Genomic DNA, 18,906 nt, shown 5'->3' on the forward strand with positions numbered 1-18,906 from the left:
AGCACTTGGGGAGGCAGAGGCAGGAGGATCCCTGTGAGTTTGAGGACAGCCTGGTCTACCAAGCGAGTCGAGGACAGCCAAGGCTACACAGAAAACCCTGTCTCAAAAAACAAAAACAAAAACTCACTCAAATGACTGCATTTTGTCAGTTCGCCAGAAACTTCTTGCAAAATGGTGTTTGAAGACATTTACTGAGCCTTTAGTAGTAGCAACCCTTGACTGTCCTAGAACTCACTATGTAGTCCAGGCTGGACTCAAACTCACAGAGATCCTCCTTCCTCTGCCTCCCTAGTGCTGAGATTGAAGGTGTGAGCCACCACCATACCTGGTTTACAGAAACTGGGCACAGTAGCACACACCTATAATCCCAGCATTCAGGGAGGCAGAAACAGTCGGATCTACAAAGTGAGTCCAGGACAGCCAAGACTACACAGAGAAACTCAGTCTCAAAAACAAAACAAAACAAACAAACAAAAACAAAAGAGTGAATTCCAGTTCTCCCCACAATGAAAGATGGCATCTTTTGCTACCAGGATGGGCTGATGACTTGGTAATGCTTTGTTAGTGTGGAAATAGAGGATACACAACTCTCAGTTAATATTAATGGAACTATTTGTACAGCCTTTCTAAGGGAAAGTTTAATATTATTAAATATTACTAAATGAAAGAAGGGAGAAAAATATAGGCGTTTACCTTTCTATGCATGTGTTTATGCATGTGTTTATATCTTCTGACGGCCTCATGTCTCACCCTCAGGAGTAATGTCCTCCTCCTTTAGACAGTGTTGCTTGCTGACTGTGAAATCCAGTTAGCCTAGTTCCCAGGACTGGGGTGATAATTATGTGTCACCATACTCAGGGTTTTAGATGATTTTGGGGACTGTAACTCAGATCCTCATGCTTACGTGAGTCAATACATTACCAACTGAGGCCTTCCCCAACACTAAAAGTGTGCATTTTGACTTAGTCAAATCCATAGCTAAGAGTTTTTCTAAGTAATAAATCAAATCCCAGGACAGAAGGGATTGGAGGCTGCAGTGCTCTTTGAAAATTATTCCAAGGTTAGCTCTTATCTAAACCTAAATGTTGTTTACAGTATGTTATTGAAATACATTTTTCTAATAATTTTAGCCAAAACTGGACAAATAAAGCCATCTACAGTCAAAGTGAACAAATTTGCAGGTATGTTATTTTATATTGCCTATTCGTTTCTTGTAATGCTAGGGATTGGATGCATGACGTTGTGTGTTCTAGGCAAGTACTCCACTATTGGACTCCACGGCCTGTCCTGAAGGTATATTTTTATTAGGATTCTAGTCACTAACAAATTTGTTGAAGACTTACATAGGGTTGTATTTCATGTGATAAAGTATATGTTAAATATGTATGTATATATATTAATTCTTGAGAATTATAGTCATTGAGAAGTCGAATAAGATTTAATACACAGTGCTCTAATATTAATTGTTAAAGATAAATAACAGGAGAAGTATTTCTGGGAATGAATAGCATAGCTATTTCCTTCCTTTCTCACTGATGACTTACTTTCTTTTATATAGTTGTCCAGATACATGTACATGTAGTTTTTATAAGCTATAGTGGGTTTTTTGTTTTATTGTTGTTGTTCGAAACAGCATTCTATGTTTAGAAAATGGGCCCTGAACTTGCCATGTAGTCAAGGCTGGCTTCGAATCCTAATCCTCTGGCCTCAACCTCCTGAGTGCTAGAATTACAGGTGTGTACCATCATGCCTGGCTCACTGAAGTAGGTTTTTAAGTAACAAATAAGGTGGTTTTTTTGTTTGTTTGTTTGTTTTTTTCACTTTACCCTGGTATATTCCACTCTTCTCCATTCCTTCCTATTTCTGCTAAATATAGGTTATGTTAGAGATACTCAGGATAGAGACCAGTATATTTAAATTGTCTTCACTGTGTTAAAAAGGGAAATATCATTGTAACTGGTATTTTTGGAATTTTCATCTAGTAGTTTAAGTCTGTCTTCTGAGATAGACGGTCATAAACTTTTAGGAAATTTTTTGAAATTTTATTTGTTTAGCAAATAATTTTATTTAAAGTCTATGGGAATCACAAAAGGAGATCACTAGGCTGGGAACTAAAGCTGCCAGTCATCCCTTACCTGCTGGGAATAAATGCTGGGCATTCTTTCCTTAGATTTGTAGCATCCTCATATAAAGTGAATTTCCCATGATAATAACAGGTATACATAAAAAAAAAATCTATTAACTGTTATTTCAGTTTATTTCAGAATAGCAAACTTGTAAATTACTAAGAACTGACTAGTTAAATGCCAAACTCTAAGAATTGGAGTGTGATTTACCAATTATGAACAGGGATATATTCATATATTCTAAGATGTACAGTAAATGTCTGATATTGAAAAGGTTCAAATATATATATGGTTCAGTCTTACTGCAATATATATTTATATATGTATACACATATTCATATATACATATACACCCGCAATTAAGATTTTGAGACAGGGTCTTAACCTGTGTATCCCAGGATGGCTTGGAACTCCTAAGTAGACCAGGCTACCTCAAACTCAAGAGATCAGTGTGCCTCTGGCCTGTTGAGTGCTGGGATTAAAGGGTTGTGCCACACCTGGCTGTGAGACAGTTTCATTTGTAAATTAAACACAGTAAGAAATAAACAGTGAATTACCTGAAGTGAGTTTTCTTACTCTTTTATTTATTTTTTATTTTTGAAAGAAAGCATGTTATGCTTTATGAGGATCACTGTCAGACTCCAAAGGTGCAGCAGAGGTGGCTGCTGACAACTAACAGGCAGGTAGCATGCATGGCCTCCATATGGTAGGCTGTATGAAGCTGAAAGATGGAGTGTCCATTCCACGTCTCAGAATGACCCCTCCCAATTTAAAATCCAGAAAGTAAATTCTATGAAAATTTCTATTTCCTACTGGCTTGTTGAATTGTCTGAAGTTCAACAATTGGCAGTTCATTGTGAGTAGTTAAAACTTGGGATAACAAAACTACGGATGATGAGAGGGCACTTGTTCTTTTTCCTGTCTTTGAGTATAACGGGTGAGTGTAAATTATTTCTGTTTTCATGGATATTAATGGCTCTTTTCATATGATTTAATTTTTGAAAGTATAGTATAGTTGTAAATTTTTGTTAAAAAGTTGTAACAGTTAACAACCTTGTGGGTCGGGTAGCATGGAGAAGTGCGTTGAATTAAGTAATGTCCAAGTTTTCAGTTTAACTTGTAATTCAGTTTCAGTGTAGTAATAATTTGATTCTGGGCTGTTTTCTCTTTACTTTCTTCCTATAATTTTTATTGTTTGTTTTTTGACAATTTTACATATGTATAAAATGCATTATGTTCACTCTCTCTCATTTTTCTTCCACCGCTGTTGATATGTCTACCTTTTTGTTTGTTTTTCAAGAAGGGTTTCTCTGTGTCCTGGAGCTTGCTCTGTAGACCAGGCTGGCCGCAAACTCAGAGAGATCTGCCTAGCGCTGCCTCCCAAGTGCTGGGATCAAAAGCATGCACCACCATCCCCCCAACTAAGTCCTTTCTTATATCCATGCTCTTTTGTTTTGGTTTGTCCTGTCCTTTTGAGCCTGATGGGCTCATCTTTGGACAAACAACTGATAACATTGTTTGAATCCACCTGTAACCATTAGTTCCACAAGGAGGAATAGGGTCCTTTGATTCCCTTTCCCTTTCTGATTCATGGCTGACAAATGGCTGGCCCAGTCTTGTGAAGGCCCAGTAGAGGCAACATCGGCTGCTGTGGTATAGTGTTTAGAGTAGCCATCTCATACCCTACAGATAGCATTTCACAGTCCTTCTCCCTGTCTTCTGGTTCTCACAGCCTTTAGATATCCTCTTCTACAGTTTTTACTGAGTCTTAGGTGGAGTGGTGCTATAAATGTCATCATTGCTTATTCTCATCATGTACTGAAGCCATGAATCTCTGTTTACCACCACCCATTGCAAGGACTAGTTTTTCTGATTAAACATTTGTCTGTTGTATGAACATAAGTATTTATAAAGTAGTTTGAGGCCATGTTAGTTTAGTGACACAATATTAGTTTTCCCTAGGCCCTAAAACCTCCTGAGCATGAGGTTTTACCCTGGTTTACAGTACCAGGTATAAATTTCCTGTGGAGGGTGCCTCAAATTCAACCAAAGAACCAGTTGGCTTACTCTCGTAACACTCTTGCCACTGTTGCACCAGTAGGCACATCTTGCCTGACAACATGGTATCGGCTTGTGAGTTTCATAGCTGGTAAAGACATTGATTCCTTTTCTCTGCAAGCAGCCTTCATAGTACCTTCTGGGCTAGGGGAACCTAACCAGGAGGTAGAAACTTTCCAGCTCACTTCCAGCTTGAATTCTCTATTTCTTGTCATGAAGCTATAAGATCTTACCATCTAGTTATTGTGCGCAGTCAAGAGGACCCAGCAAGTGCCTCTATCATTTTCACAGCTTTTGGAGCCCCTTTGATCAACAGCTCATAATAAGCTATCCTATATCTGGCACTAGAGGTTTTTTTGGTTTTGTTTTTTTAATAATAGAAAAGATTTTGCTTTTCTAGCTTACAGCAATGATTTTTGTGCTTATAAATAGCATTATCTTGGAAAGTAAGCAACTGTTACAGATACATAGGTAAACTGAGTGATCAGAACAATTTAAATAATCGTATACAGTTGGGACACTAGGTAGGAACAGTCTTTATGTGACTTTCATGTGGTTCTTAAATGCATGTCAATCAAGTGTGATCCAGGGAATCATGCCTTGAGAGCCTCCGTGTACTTGGTTTTGGAACTAGTGAACACATGAGATTGCTTTGTGTCCTTGTATTTTGGATTTTAGCCTCTTGTTCATTCATACATTCAGAGAGAGATATTTAACTTAAGTCCTACTTTGTAGTAACCGATAGATAACCCTCTCCTAAAGAAATAATCATTGCTTGATGTCCCAAAATATGGTAGCATTTTATGTTATTCTTAAATTGGTTTTAATGAGGTTCTTTGGAGATTGGTACTAGTTTTGTATCAAGTAAAACAGTTTTGACTATAGCTTTTGTAATTTAGGGAAATCAGCGGGTTCTGTAAAATCTGCGGTTACGGTAGCTGCAAAAGGTAAAGCTTCTATCAAAACAGGTAAGACAACTGAGGGAGAGAGGATTATTAGATTTATTTTTACAATTTAAAGAATATATTATTGAAAGCAAGTTTAGAATTCATATAATAATTTCTAGTATCTCATAACATCTTGAAGAATTTCGTAGTCTTCAGTATTTAAAATTTACAGTATAGGCTTTTTATTTGTTGGTACTTTGTTCTTTAACAGTATTTGCCATTAAAGACAATATTTCTGTACCCGTATGTATTCTGTACCAATGTATATTATGGCTATGGCTATATATTCAACTATATAACTATGTGGTCTGACAGTAATATATTTATAGACTTTTCTATCACTTTTCCCTTTAAATGTTTTAAAATTTCCCTGTTTCCCTCTTGTTATAACTGTCATTTCATACTCCCTTACACAGCTTAAACAGTTTGTTTGGTGTTTGCTACTTTAAAGCAGATTACTTTCCCTGATAAAAAAGTGAAATACTATTTAGTATACATGTTATACATTGACATTAGCATGGCCCTATTAATAGTATCTTTTTTAATAGTTTAATTCTAAGAAACCTTTGTAGAAATTTCAAAATGTATATTACATGAGACTAATTTAAGGCCAACAAAAATGTCTCAACTTAAATTTGCTTTTGATTTACTTGTAAAAATTTGAAAATAAATAATATATGTAGTAAACTGCTATTCAGATAAGGTTGAGCTATTTTTTCTGATATATTAATATGAAATATGCAAAATGAGTAGGCCATTAATCTTAGAATAATGGTTTAATTCTACTTTTAAAAGCAAAATCTGGAAAGAAGTCTCTAGAAGCTAAAAAGTCTGGGAATATCAAAAACAAAGACTCCAATAAACCCGTGACTGTACCAGGTAACCATGTACTATCACTCAGTGGCTTATTCTTTGGATCCTCTTGGTTTATACTCAAGATATATTTTGAAATTTTTCTCAAAAATTCTCAAAGGGAGGCTTGGGAAATGGCTCAGTTTTTAAAAAGTTGTTGGGTATGCAAGCATGAAAGCCTATATTTGGCTCCCAGCAACCCACATAAAAGCCAGGCATAGCACACACCTGTAATCCCAGTGCTGGGTTGGTGGGGACAGACAATGTAGGAAGTTCCTAGAGCTCATTAGCCAGTCAGTCTAGCTGAATGGATGATCTGTAGTGTCAATGAGACCCTATCTCAAAACATTAAGGCTTGAGAGCAATGGAGGTAGACATTTGATATTGACATCTGCCTTCCATATACATGACACAACATACAGAGATCCACAAGCCTCAAAGGGATTATTTTGTTTTCCAAAGAGAGGTTTTACTTAGCATGAGAGAAATGAAATGATAAAATTACTAGTTTAAATTCTAGTTCAGATTCATTAGTTTAATTTATTGGCATTTTCTTAGAAAAATTAAAGTAGTGTATTTTGTGCAGCAAACTCTGAAACCAAGACTAGTATGGAAGATAAAGCCACTGGAAAGAGTGCTGAAGAAACTGTTTCAGGTATGCCAGTAGATATTGTATTTTGTGCTTTTCATTTATTTGTTTTGTTTTGTTTTGGGCGGGGGGGTCAGACAGGGTTTCTCTGTGTATCCTTAGCTGTCCTGGACTCACTTTGTAGACCAGGCTGGCCTCAAACTCATAGTAATTACCTGCCTCTGCCTCCCAAGTGCTAGTATTAAATGCGTGCACCACCACGCCTGGCTTGTGCTTATTATTTAAAGTTGAAAAAAGTATTTTTAAGAAGAGGTGCTTCTGGTTGTATCATATGTTTTGTGTAAGTGTTGATTTTTCTAATACTAGGGTCAAATCCCAGTTCAAATGAAATACATTACAACCCAGATTTATACTGTGTATCATTCTGAAGTTTTACTCTTATGAGGAATAACCGAGATGTATTATTTAAAGGCTGGTGTCACAGGCGAACAAGGGCCTCTAAAATCAACTGAGCAAAGCCCATATGGACTCATCAAGACTGAAGCAAGAAGCACAGGGCCTACTTGAGTCTGCACATGTCCTCTATGCATATGTTATGGCTTTCAGTTTAGTGCTTTTTGTGGGACTCCTGAGTGTGTGAGTGAGTGGGTCTTTGGTGCTTGTGCCTTTTGTTGGCTTCTTTTCCTTCTGTCCAAGTTTTGATGTGATGTTTTTTGTTTTATCTTCCTTTATTGTGTTGTGTTTTGTTGTTGTCTCTTAGAAGCCTGTTCTTTTCTAATGAGAGACAGAAAGGGAGTGGGTCTAGTGGGGAGGGCCTGGAAGGAGCAGAGGGAGGGCAGACTATAATCAGGACATATCGAATGAGAAAATGCTTTTAATTAAAGAGGAGAAAAGCTGATGTCACTTTCATACCTGTTCTCTACTTTTTTTAGCCTATTGTCAGTGATATACATGTTCAAATAACTAATTTAAATTATTATGGAATAAAGTAGAATCTTGAAGATGACATGACGTTTCAAAATTGTGTTTTCATTATTTTTGGTATTAAGGTACTTTGGAGGCCACAGAAAATGAACCAGTGAACAAGGTCAGTTTTTGTATTTTACTTACATAGAATTCTCTGAGCAGCTGTATTTAACTTTTAGCGTGGTGAAAGTTTTTAGTAATTTTCAACTCTTTAGATATGGTATTGGTTTAAAAACCTTGAATAAATGTGTGTGTTTATGAAGATTACTCTCCTGAGAACATGTTAGGCAAAATGGGTTTGGGATAGATAACAATTTGTTGGAACTAGAAAAACAAATGGACTTTCTGATTTATTTGAAGGACATAAAATTCACTTTATTTTCCTATATGTTTAAGAGCATACTAAATCTCATTCATCTGCATTTTATTGGTTGGAATTTGAGATTGTTCATATGTGATTCCTTTTTGTTTAATAATCTATTCAGTAAGAAATCACTAAATAAGCCAGGTGACACATGCCTTTAATCCCAGCACTTGGAAGGCAGAGGCAGGCAGAGATCTCTGAGTCCAGCCTGGTCCACAGACTGAGTTCCAGGAGAGCCAAGGCTACACAGAGAAACCCTTCGTCTCAAAAAACCAAAAGAAAAGAAAAGAAACAAAGAAATCACTAAATAGTATATCTTACCTTAGGAAAGTATTTTTAAACATTGGTATAGTAGGATCAGGGTAGTATACTAGCATTCCCACAAAGCTCTTTAAAAGGAGACATGTGGGCTGGAGAGATGGCTCACAGGGTAAGAGCACTGGCTGCTCCTCCAAAGGTCATGAGTTCAACTCCCAGCAACCACATGGTGGCTCACAACCATCTATAATGAGTTCTGGCGCCCTCTTCTGGCCTGCAGGTGTACATGCAGGTGCAACACTGTCTACATAATAAATAAATATTTAAAAAGGAGACATGAATAAACAAACATGAGAAGCCTGTTGTTAGTCTTGTGTGTGTGTGTGTGTGTGTGTGTGTGTGTGTGTGTGTGTGTGTGTGTGTGTGAAGCTGTGACTCTTTTTTCCTTCTTTCTTCCTTCCTTCTCTCCCTCCCTTCCTTCCTTTTTTCTTTTCTTCCTACAATGAAAGTCGACCCAGTTTACTATAGGGGGCTCTATAATTTTCCTACTGTCCACAAAAGGAAAAGCTAGCATAATGAGAAGAGAATTTAGAGAATAAGCAGATCTGGAACAAAGTGAATCAGAAAAGTACTTATTCATTATGTAAGGATCATAAAGGGAATAGAGAAACTTAAAAATACTGCCTAAAAGTGATTGTTGTTCAGGAAGACACACTGTTTTGAATGCTAGATGAGCACATCTCATTGTAAGGCACAGGCATGCACAGTAACAGTATATGAAGGAAAGAGTCAGAGTTATGAACTTCTATTTTAAAACAGTAAGCCAAGAGGAGATTGATTGACCTGCACTAGATGAGAGATGCTATGACTGTATTTATTCTATGTAACTGAAAATGGTAAGTTTGTAAATCCTAAAGGTGTCATAGTTACTGTTCTGTTGCTGTGGCCGAGGCACCGTGACCAAGGCAACTTATAAAAGAAAGTATTCCATGGGGGTTTCCTTACAGTTTCAGAGGGTTAGTCTATGATCATCATGGTGGGAAGGATGACAGTTGGGGCAGGCCATAGGCAACGTGCATAGAGAATGAGACTGGACCTGGAGTGAACCCCTCCAACCAGGCCACACCTCCTAATCTACTAACTGGAAATCAGTTAGTAGGGGCCTTTCCCATTCAAACTACCACAGAAGGCATTTAATTTGATTTATCTTGATATCTCTTGATTTATCTTGCTTTCTTCAAATAATAAATGCAAATTAAATACTAATCATCTTCTTAATTTGTTTTGAAGGAAATGGAGGAAATGAACATAGTTTTTATTTCTAATTTGCCTAATAAAGGATATTCTACAGAAGAAATTTACAACTTAGCAAAACCATTTGGCTGTTTGAAGGATATTTTGATTTTATCATCTCATAAAAAGGTAAGAATTTATGATAACTGTTTCTGTTATTTATAAGCACATTTTAATTACAACACTAATAAAAAAAAATACTAAAGAATAAAGGGACCATCCTAAAATTCACCTCTTAAAACAAGGTCTTACTTGGGCTGGCTTCAAATTCTCTATCCCACTCTGGCTTTATAATCAGTCATTCTCGCTCTCTCTTTCTCCCTGCTCCCTCCCCCGCAGTCTCTTTTGGGGTGGAGGTGGTGGGAATTAAACTTAGTGTTATGTACACACTGTACCTCTGAGCTACATCCCTTGCCCAACTAAAAGATTTCTCAAATGAAAAACATAAATATTTTCTATTTCAGTGTTGTCTTAATGTTTTTTTATTTTGTTTTGTTTTTAAGATTTATTTATTTGCGAGGCTGGCGAGATGATTTAGCTTTTCCAGAGGACCAAAGTTTGATACCTAGTATCCAAAATATAGCTCACCACAGCCTATAACTATAGTCCCAGTGGATTTGGTGCCGTCTTCTGATCTCCAAGAGCGTTACAAGCACACGTCACACAAACATATGTGCAGGCAATCCACTCACTTTATACACAAAATAATAATTTAAAAAAAATTAAAAATTATAAAAAAATTTATGTGTGTATGGTTGTTGACATTTTGAGTCTAGAAACTGGTTAATACCCATTAAATATCACTTGTAGGACAACAAAAAGATTAATAAATACTAATAAAGGTCTGAAGAGATAGATGGCTTAGTGGTTAAGATCACTTGCTGTTCTTACAGAGGAAGAACCTAGGTTTAGTTCACACCTCTCACTTGGCAACTTAAAAGCTTGTCCACTTCCAAAAGATCCACCACCCTTTTCTAGCCAACATGGGTTCCTGCATGCATATGGTGTACATAAACTCATGTAAGTGTAGCATACATACATATATACAAAAAACTATTGTTTTTAAAACAGCTCAGCAAAATTTCTTGTTAATATGAATAATATAATAACCTTATAAGGGGAGATTTCTGGAAAGAATCTAAAATAAAAGTATTAACTGTTTAGGCAGTGAGAAGTCTTTTGGCTCAGTCAAGTTGGCAGTCACTCAAGTTTTAAGAATAGTAGAACACATAGAACAGGACCAACAACCAGTGTGCTTACAGAAGAATGAAGAGTACAAGTTGAGTTATGTGCAGTTTTAAATTAAATTAAGTATAATGGCTATATAGCTACTCAGTAGACTAGAGACTGTGGATTGCACACGCTTTAAAAGCCATGAAGCACAGTGTGTGGGAGTACAGCTTTTGGTTTTTTAATTATAATTTTATGTCTTTATTGTATGAATGTTTTGCCTCTATGTATGTTTGTTTGCCATGATATAAAATAAAGGTTACTTGAACACAGGTGCTACATTTGACAAACTGTTAAAAATTGTCATTAAGTGACGAATGGTCAGATAATACAGTGTGGACTCACTTGATAAAGAGCTGCTCATGTTCCAGGCAGTGTAACTGGAAATACCATTATGGAAATACCATTGGGCATGACAATTTAAATCTAAGGAATTCTTAATTTAAATGTCTTAGCTCTTTAAAAAAATAATAAAGCAAAAATATCTGCTAATGTTAAATAAGTTCTGGTTGCAATAAATAAGACGAATCAGTGCCTGATTATAGTTCCAATCCATCAAGGTGAAGTTCAGACCAGCTAGCATCCAGAATAAGATAATAAGAAATAGTATATATCATAAGTATTATAATATTTATCAAAAATAAATAACCAAGAACCCCTTTTCAATGTCAATTTTAGAGTATATTTTGGTTCTCTTTTTAATATTGCCTATCAATTCACTTATTTCCTGCTCACTATTATGGTAGTCTTAGCCTATGGACTTTGCTGTTCCTAAGACTTCAGTTGTTTTCTTACTAAGTTTTTAAAGTCATTTGACTCTGAAGGGTCAAATCTTTTCAGGAAGAATTAATTTTTTTCACTTATTTTTATTTTTAAAGGCATATATAGAAATAAACAAAAAATCTGCAGAGTCTATGGTAAAATTTTACACCTGCTTCCCGATATCTATGGATGGAAATCAGCTCTCCATAAGTATGGCTCCTGAAGATGTGGACATAAAAGATGGGGTATGTAATAGACTTAGACCATCATTTTCCCTAGCAGCTCTAACTAAAAATTTAAGATCCAATTTATTATTTTTGTTATCTCATTTTCTCTTTTGGGTCACATAACTGTTTTTAGGCTACAAAAGTCTCCTCTTCTTTTAGTGACCACTTGGCCCACTCTTTGAGAAGGAATGCTATTTTTAAAAACAATCTTTCTTGACTGCTACTCTCTGGCTGACAATCAAAACAATACTGGTGATTGTCTTTAATTTTTCCTCATTTTTTACATTTGATCACTCAGTAAACCTCTGTTTTAAGCATATGAAGCTTGTTCCCTGTTTCTCGTTGTTTAATCTCTTAAAGCTGCCAAAGTAATAGAATAGCTCTTTATGCTACTGTCAGTGTTGCTTCTTTCAAGCAAACTTTGACCACAAAGCCGTGAGACTACCATGAAATTTAAATCTGTCCAAATATAGCTTCAACTGATGCAAAATCATTTCAGTGTCTATGACCTAAAAGGAGATAGAATCTCATAGAAGCTTGGGGAAATGCACATTTAGGCAACTGCCTCCCGATAGTCATCCTAACTTGCCAGCATTAGTGGCATCATTATACATGTCAGTAGTATCAAAGAGAAAAAGGTTAAGAACCATATTTTAAAGGGTTAGAATTTTGCTACCTTATTTTACAAAATACTAGGTAATGCATATCTGTGTATCATGACTGAGTATATGAATAAGACAGAGCTTTCACTTTCTGCTTTTGCATGTTTGGCTTAATAGGAAGCTCTCTTTACAACTTTGATTCAAGAAAGTGACCCAGAGGTGAGTTTTCACATTTAAATGCTTTTGTTCGCTGATTTAATTGAAAGATTTGTTTTATTTTTTAATTTTTTAAGAATTAAAGGAAACCCTAGTAGCAATTTTAATATTGAGTTAACTAAGATATTAAACAGCTCTTCTTGGTAAAAATGAAAAAAGTCTCATAGTCCTTGATATGAACAATTCTTTTATATACTGAAGTGCATAATTAGTAGCCATATACGTAATGTTCCATGTGAGGATTATTTTATAAACAGAAGAAATACAGGTCCTATTTTATGGCATTGTTTTATTCATTGCTCAGATGTAAAATTAAGACCTTACTATTAGGCTGGTGGGTTGGCTCATTGATAAAGGGCTTTTAGGACACCTGCTGCTCTGATTCAGTCCCCACATTGGGGGTAGGAAGACTGCTGTTTTCTTACACATAGTCATCTTCTTATTCTTGGAAGAAGCATCACCTAGCCTCTATAATATTAAATTACTGCTAATCAATGATTTACTGTAGTTTGATGCTTATCTGATGTTTTTGTTTTTGTTTTTGTTTTTTTACATCGTCACAAAAAACAACTCCCAACAAAATACAGGCAAATATTGACAAAATTTACAACCGATTCGTACATGTTGACAATTTACCTGAAGATGGACTTCAGTGTGTGTTGTGTGTTGGGCATCAGTTTGGAAAGGTGGATCGCTATATGTTCATGAGTAACAAAAACAAGGTAATTAAACTCTGTCTGCTCACAGTCTGTAGCGTCTAACTTGGCTTTTCAGTTGAAACACCTATAAACTTTACTCAGCCACTAAACAGAAGTAAAGCAGACTAGGACAATTTCTTCTGGATTGTGATTTAAAAAAACAAAAACAACTCTTAATTTTTAAGGAGAAATAAGATTCACAGAGAGAACAAAGTAATAATAGTGTAAAGAGCTGGAAAGCTAGCTGGGCATGGTGGCGCATGCCTTTAATCCCAGCATTCAGGAGGCAGAGGCAGGTGGGTCCTTGTGAGTTGGAGGACAGCCAAGGTTACACAGAGAAACCCTGTCTCGAAAAACAAACAGAACAAAACAAAGAAGAGCTGGAACGGTTATATACATAAAATATGACCGGCAAAGCTGTTTTACCATTATAAAATGAAGGACTTGATGTGTGTGTGTGTGTGTGTGTGTGTGTGTGTGTGTGTGTGTGTGTGTATTTGAGTTTTCTTCCCTACATTGTCTCAAAAAGAAAAAAAAAACTCTCAAAAAATACAGGCAAATTTTGATTTTATATATTTTTTCTTTTTTCTTTTAAACCTCCCTATAATTGTAAAACACAAATATAGATCTATCAACTTTATTTCATGATTTGGCTTCTCTACTTAAATTTACAAACCAAAACTATTGATATATTTATATTTAATTTGCCTTCTGTATTTAGTATGTATTTCTGCTGCATATCTATTAAAATTAGTTTTCTTTGATGGAGACAGGCTTCTTTTGTGTAGCCCATCTAATCATTAACTTTATACACTATAGTTTCTACAGTCTGTATTTCTGTGGTTTCAGGTAATACTACTATACCTAATTGAAAAAATTAGATTTTTTTCAGTAGTATATTTCTATAAAGGACAATGCTTTGCATCAAAGTTACTTTATTATTACAAAGTAATAATGATTCATTTTATAAGTATATTACAATTATGTGGTGATATATTAGTGACCATAGCTTCCTCTTAAGAAGTAGGTGTAAGTAACAGCCAGCTACTGAATTTATTCAGTATATTTTGAACTGATGAGTAGAGGCAGGTATAGATAGGCTGGGAAAGCAGGACACAGGTGCCACACAAGCATTTCAAACTTTTAAAACTGTGCACGTTAGACCTTGTGGGAGTTTGTTGTATGGTTTTTACATTTGGGTTTTTCTCTTCTTTCCTTAGTTGGTAGGTTGGGGGTGTTGGTGTGGTTGGGGGTGTTGGTGTGTGTGTGTTTTAGTTTTTCTGTGGATGTGTGCACTAGAGAAGGGATAGAGTCGGATCCCTGGAGCTGGAACTACAGGAAGTTGTGAGCTACCCAGTGTGGGTGCTGGGAGCTGAACTCAGGTCTTCTGGGAGAGCAGTAACTCCTGAGCCATCTCTCCATCCCCTACACATTACTCCTCTGTTTTAAAGAATTTAAAATATCCTTTTGTTTTGCCTAGCGTTTTACCATTTTAACCCTAGATGTCAATTCAATTGATTTAAGCACATTTAGATTGTGCAACTATCACTACCATCTGATTCCATAAACTTTTCCTATTTTCTCAGAGTGACACTTAAACAATACCTTAACACCCACTCCCAGCTCAGTCGACTGACACTTTCTGTCGGTTTCTATAAATAAGAATAACACAGATGCCATATTGCAGTTGAATTGAATACACTGTTTTGCAATTAGCTTATTTCACTTGGCATATGTTCCAGGCTCATTGATGTAGCATCTATCAGAATTTCTGTTTTAAGGCTAAACAGCCTTCTGTTGAGTACTTAAACTGTGTTTCTAAAATCCATTTGCCAGTTGGTAGATCTGTTAGATCTCTTCTTTTAATTGTTATGCCTAATATTTCTTGAAATGTGAGTAAATAAATGTTTGGGTCCTCAGTTTTAGTTCTTCTGGAGATATACTAAAAAGTGGAATTTGCTAGATAATATTCCAATTCTACTTGTAATTTTTAAATTCATATTTAAAAATATATATTTTCTAAAGGTGATTCTTCAGTTAGAAAGTCCTGAATCAGCTCTGACAATGTACAGTTTTCTGAAACAAAATCCACAAAACATAGGTGACCATGTGTTGACCTGCACATTATCTCCAAAGATGGACTCAGAGGTAAGTGCTTTTTTAAAAAAAAATTTCATTTTAAAACCTTTTGCCATATTAAAAGTTCAAAGGGCTGGGGCTGGAGAAATGGTTCAGCAGTCAAGTGCATTGGCTTCTCGCAGAGGACCCAGGTTTGATATCTAGTACCCATGTGACGGCTCACAACCTGTGGTTGCACACGCCTTTAATCCCAGCACTTGAGAGGCAAAGGCAGGTGGATCTCTAAGTTTGAAGCCAGCCTGTTCTACAGAGTGAGCTCAAGGATAGACAGGGCTACACAGAGAAACCTTGTCTCAAAAAACCCAATAACAAACACAATTTTTTTCGTTTTATTTTTTATTTAGTAGGAAGTGTATAAGAAAGCAATTTTTACATGTTCTTGGTTTACATAGTTGTACAGTAGAATAAATATAGAAAAGCAACAAACACATCTTTAAAAGAAATTCAGGTTTGTGTTTTTTCTAATAGTTCCATTGTATTTTTGTAGCGGGGGTAAATAACAGGACCTTATATTTAGTATCTGTGCTTTTTCCTAATCTTTCCAAAAGTGCTGTGAAGACAAATCAAGATAAAAAGAATTACAAAGTCAGATATGGAGCACATGCCTGTAGTACCAACACTTCTGAGGGGAGACTATTGGGAGTTCAATATTAGCTTGGCCTACACGAAACCCTACCTCAGCCCACAAAACTCCACATAAATACACACATGGCATGGGGATCTTTGTGAGTTCAAGGCTAGCCTGATCTACAAGGGGAGTCCAGAACAACCAAGGCTACACAGAGAAACTATCTTGAAAGAGAGAGACAGAGACAGACAGACAGACAGAATAAATGGTGAATTATGTTTATTAAAATGTTGTTATAATTCCCTGTAGAAGTCATTTGGAAGATTTAGAAAATAGGAAAGTAAGCTGTATGAATCTGTGAAGAAGATATTTTACACAGATGGGCAAGGGCAAAGACCTTAAGTATACATGTGGTAGTTGAAGAATTTTTGGGCTAGCAAGCTAGCTCAGTAAAGACACTTTACCCCTAAGCCTGACCACCTGAGTTTAGTTCCTGGGGTGCATTCCCAGGCAAGTTGTTCTCTCACCTCCACACTCAAAAAAATTAAAAGAAGAGTTTCTTTTTTGGTTTTTCAAGACAGGGTTTCTCTGTGTAGCCTTGGCTGTTCTGGATTCACTTTGTAACCAAGCTGGTTTCAAACTCACGGCAGTCCCCCTGCCTCTCCCTCCCCAAGTGCTGAGACTGCAGGCATGCACCACCACGCCTAGCTAGAAGAATTTCAAAGAAGCATCAATAGTCCTACTTTGAAAATCATTTGAGAGAGAGAGAGAGAGAGAGAGAGAGAGAGAAAGAAATATTAATCTAAAAGCTATTATTTTTTAACATGTTATTAATCCTTTGAGAATTTCTTAAAATTTGTCTTGATCACATTCACTTTGTTTCTTCTCTCAACTCCTTCCAGATTGACTCTAACCTTCCTGCTGTCCCCACAACCTTGTCCTTAAAAAAAAAAAGAAAGAAAGAAAGAAAGAAAGAAAGAAAGAAAGATATTAGCTTTGACTTTTTAAATAACCAATTGAGTCCTTCATTTTGATGCTCCATTACAGTTGCTTTTGGGTCGGTGGGGGCGGGGGTTAGATAATATGTAAAGGTTATTGCTGTAGCATTTTTAGGGATGTGTGTGTCTGTTTATGTGTGTACATCTGTGTAGAGGTCAGAGGTAGATGTTGGGTGTCTCCCTTCTCCACCTTTTATTTTTTTGACACAGGTTGCCTCACTGAGCTAGAGCTCACTGTTTGAGTTAGACTGGCTGCCCAGCAAGACCCAGGGGTCCTACTGTCTCTACCCAGCAAGCACTGAGATTATGAACATGTTACTGCTCCCCAATTTTTTAAAATGGATGTTGGGAGTCTGAACTCACTTCCTTATGCTTGCATGATATGCACTTTACCAACTTAGCCATCAGCCTCACTTGTAGGTGTTTAAATAGGAATGTTTATATTGTTCTGAAGATTACATTAAGTTGACCAGGTTGGTCTTCCTATTTCTTTTCCCCCTTTTCTTTTCTTTCTTTCTTTTTTTCTTTTCGAGACAGGGTTTCTCTGTGTAACCTTGGCTGTCTTGGACTCACTTTGTAGACCAGGCTGGCCTCTGCCTCCTGAGTGCTGGGATTAAAAGCATGTACCAGCACCAGGCTGGTCTTGAGTTCCTGATTTCAAGGGGTCCACCTGTTTCTAGCCCTCTTAAGTAGCTAGGATTATAGGCCTGCTGCAGCATGCCCAACTTTGTGGGATGCTTTGTAAAAAGTTTTCCTTATAAAGACAAATATTTAAAAATACATCTACAAGGGAGATGTTCATGTCATATTTATTGGTTGTACTCTAAGCAACAGATGTTATTTTTGGGCTTTTACCATTTACAAAAGTTTCTCATCTCTGTCAATATCTCATAAATTGGTAAGTTGACTTACTCTGTGTAACCTAACAGTTTTAACAGAAAAAAAAAATCTGCAACTTAAGTTATATGTATATAGAAAACTAACTCCCTTATTTTTAAAAGGCAGCCCACATTTTACTTTTGTTATCCATATTTTACCTGAAAATATTTAGTTAGTGGATTTATTACTGAAAATCTAGTATAACTTCCTAATAAAATGTGAATTATATTGTAGGCTCAAAAGGAGAATGACCCAGAGCTGGGAAGAGAAAGGTATGTTGCTTTACATTGCTTCCTTCCATTCTCATATACTGAAAGTTACTATCTTACATTGTTCCTTTCATTTTTTTACTTTTGGGTTCTGTTTAGCCTTAGGGGTTGTTTTGGTTGGTGGCTATATTTAATCTCATTCAAGTATTTATTGACTGTTGAGAGAAACTGCATGGATAAACCATTGGAATTGCATATAAAGAAGTTGCTTCTTTATGCTTAGTAAACAGCCTGGAGCAATTTAAGCCTTGATCAATGTGACATGCTCTTCACTAAATTGTTGTGTACTAAATAGCTAAATACAGTTTTGTATTTTTAATCTTAAATTTTCACTAGCTTAAAATAAACACACATTTTTAAATGTATTTTTTTTAAGTTGGTACAAAATTAGAATGTTTAAAGTATAAAATGAGAATATTTGTCAAAACAAAAGAAGTAAATCAGGCGTGGTGGTACACACCTTTATTCCCAGCACTCGGGGAGGCAGAGGCAGGAGAATCGCTGTGAATTCGAGGGCCAGCGTGTTCTATAAAGCAAGTCCTAAACAGCCAGGGCTACACAGAGAAACCCTGTCTCAAAAAACAAACAAAAACCAATAGAAGTACTACTTTATATCAACTAATGAAGCGTGACTTTTAAGAGTCTCTTTAAGCTGTCTCTTCCCTCGCGTGTCTGTCTCTGTATACCCTAATAAACCTCTTAAGTCAGGGAGAGGGGGTGGGGAGTCTCTTTTAAACTACTTACTCAAATTTGTTTTAGCCATGGTGTTTACTTTTGATTACTGCTATTTGTTAGTCTCTGTTTTAAAATCTTGTAAGACTGCTTTGAAATAGCAACTTGAAAATGTTTAAATACTAAAGTACTT

The 18,906-nt window shown here is 36.2% G+C and overlaps 1 protein-coding gene across 1 annotated transcript in view; it reads left to right on the forward strand.

Annotated features, from left to right (window-relative positions):
* Positions 1 to 18,906, forward strand: part of Znf638 (zinc finger protein 638) — a 104,200-nt gene that overhangs the window by 70,957 nt on the left and 14,337 nt on the right. The window contains exons 11-21 of the mRNA XM_051154818.1: positions 1,131 to 1,181; positions 5,084 to 5,152; positions 5,927 to 6,010; positions 6,570 to 6,638; positions 7,622 to 7,659; positions 9,451 to 9,582; positions 11,562 to 11,690; positions 12,452 to 12,493; positions 13,078 to 13,212; positions 15,214 to 15,336; positions 18,007 to 18,044. Coding sequence (XP_051010775.1) covers positions 1,131 to 1,181; positions 5,084 to 5,152; positions 5,927 to 6,010; positions 6,570 to 6,638; positions 7,622 to 7,659; positions 9,451 to 9,582; positions 11,562 to 11,690; positions 12,452 to 12,493; positions 13,078 to 13,212; positions 15,214 to 15,336; positions 18,007 to 18,044 — 910 coding nt within the window. The remainder of the gene's footprint in view (positions 1 to 1,130; positions 1,182 to 5,083; positions 5,153 to 5,926; positions 6,011 to 6,569; positions 6,639 to 7,621; positions 7,660 to 9,450; positions 9,583 to 11,561; positions 11,691 to 12,451; positions 12,494 to 13,077; positions 13,213 to 15,213; positions 15,337 to 18,006; positions 18,045 to 18,906) is intronic.

The sequence above is a fragment of the Acomys russatus genome, chromosome 13 (assembly GCF_903995435.1).
Source record: "Acomys russatus chromosome 13, mAcoRus1.1, whole genome shotgun sequence".
Classification (NCBI taxonomy): domain Eukaryota; kingdom Metazoa; phylum Chordata; class Mammalia; order Rodentia; family Muridae; genus Acomys; species Acomys russatus.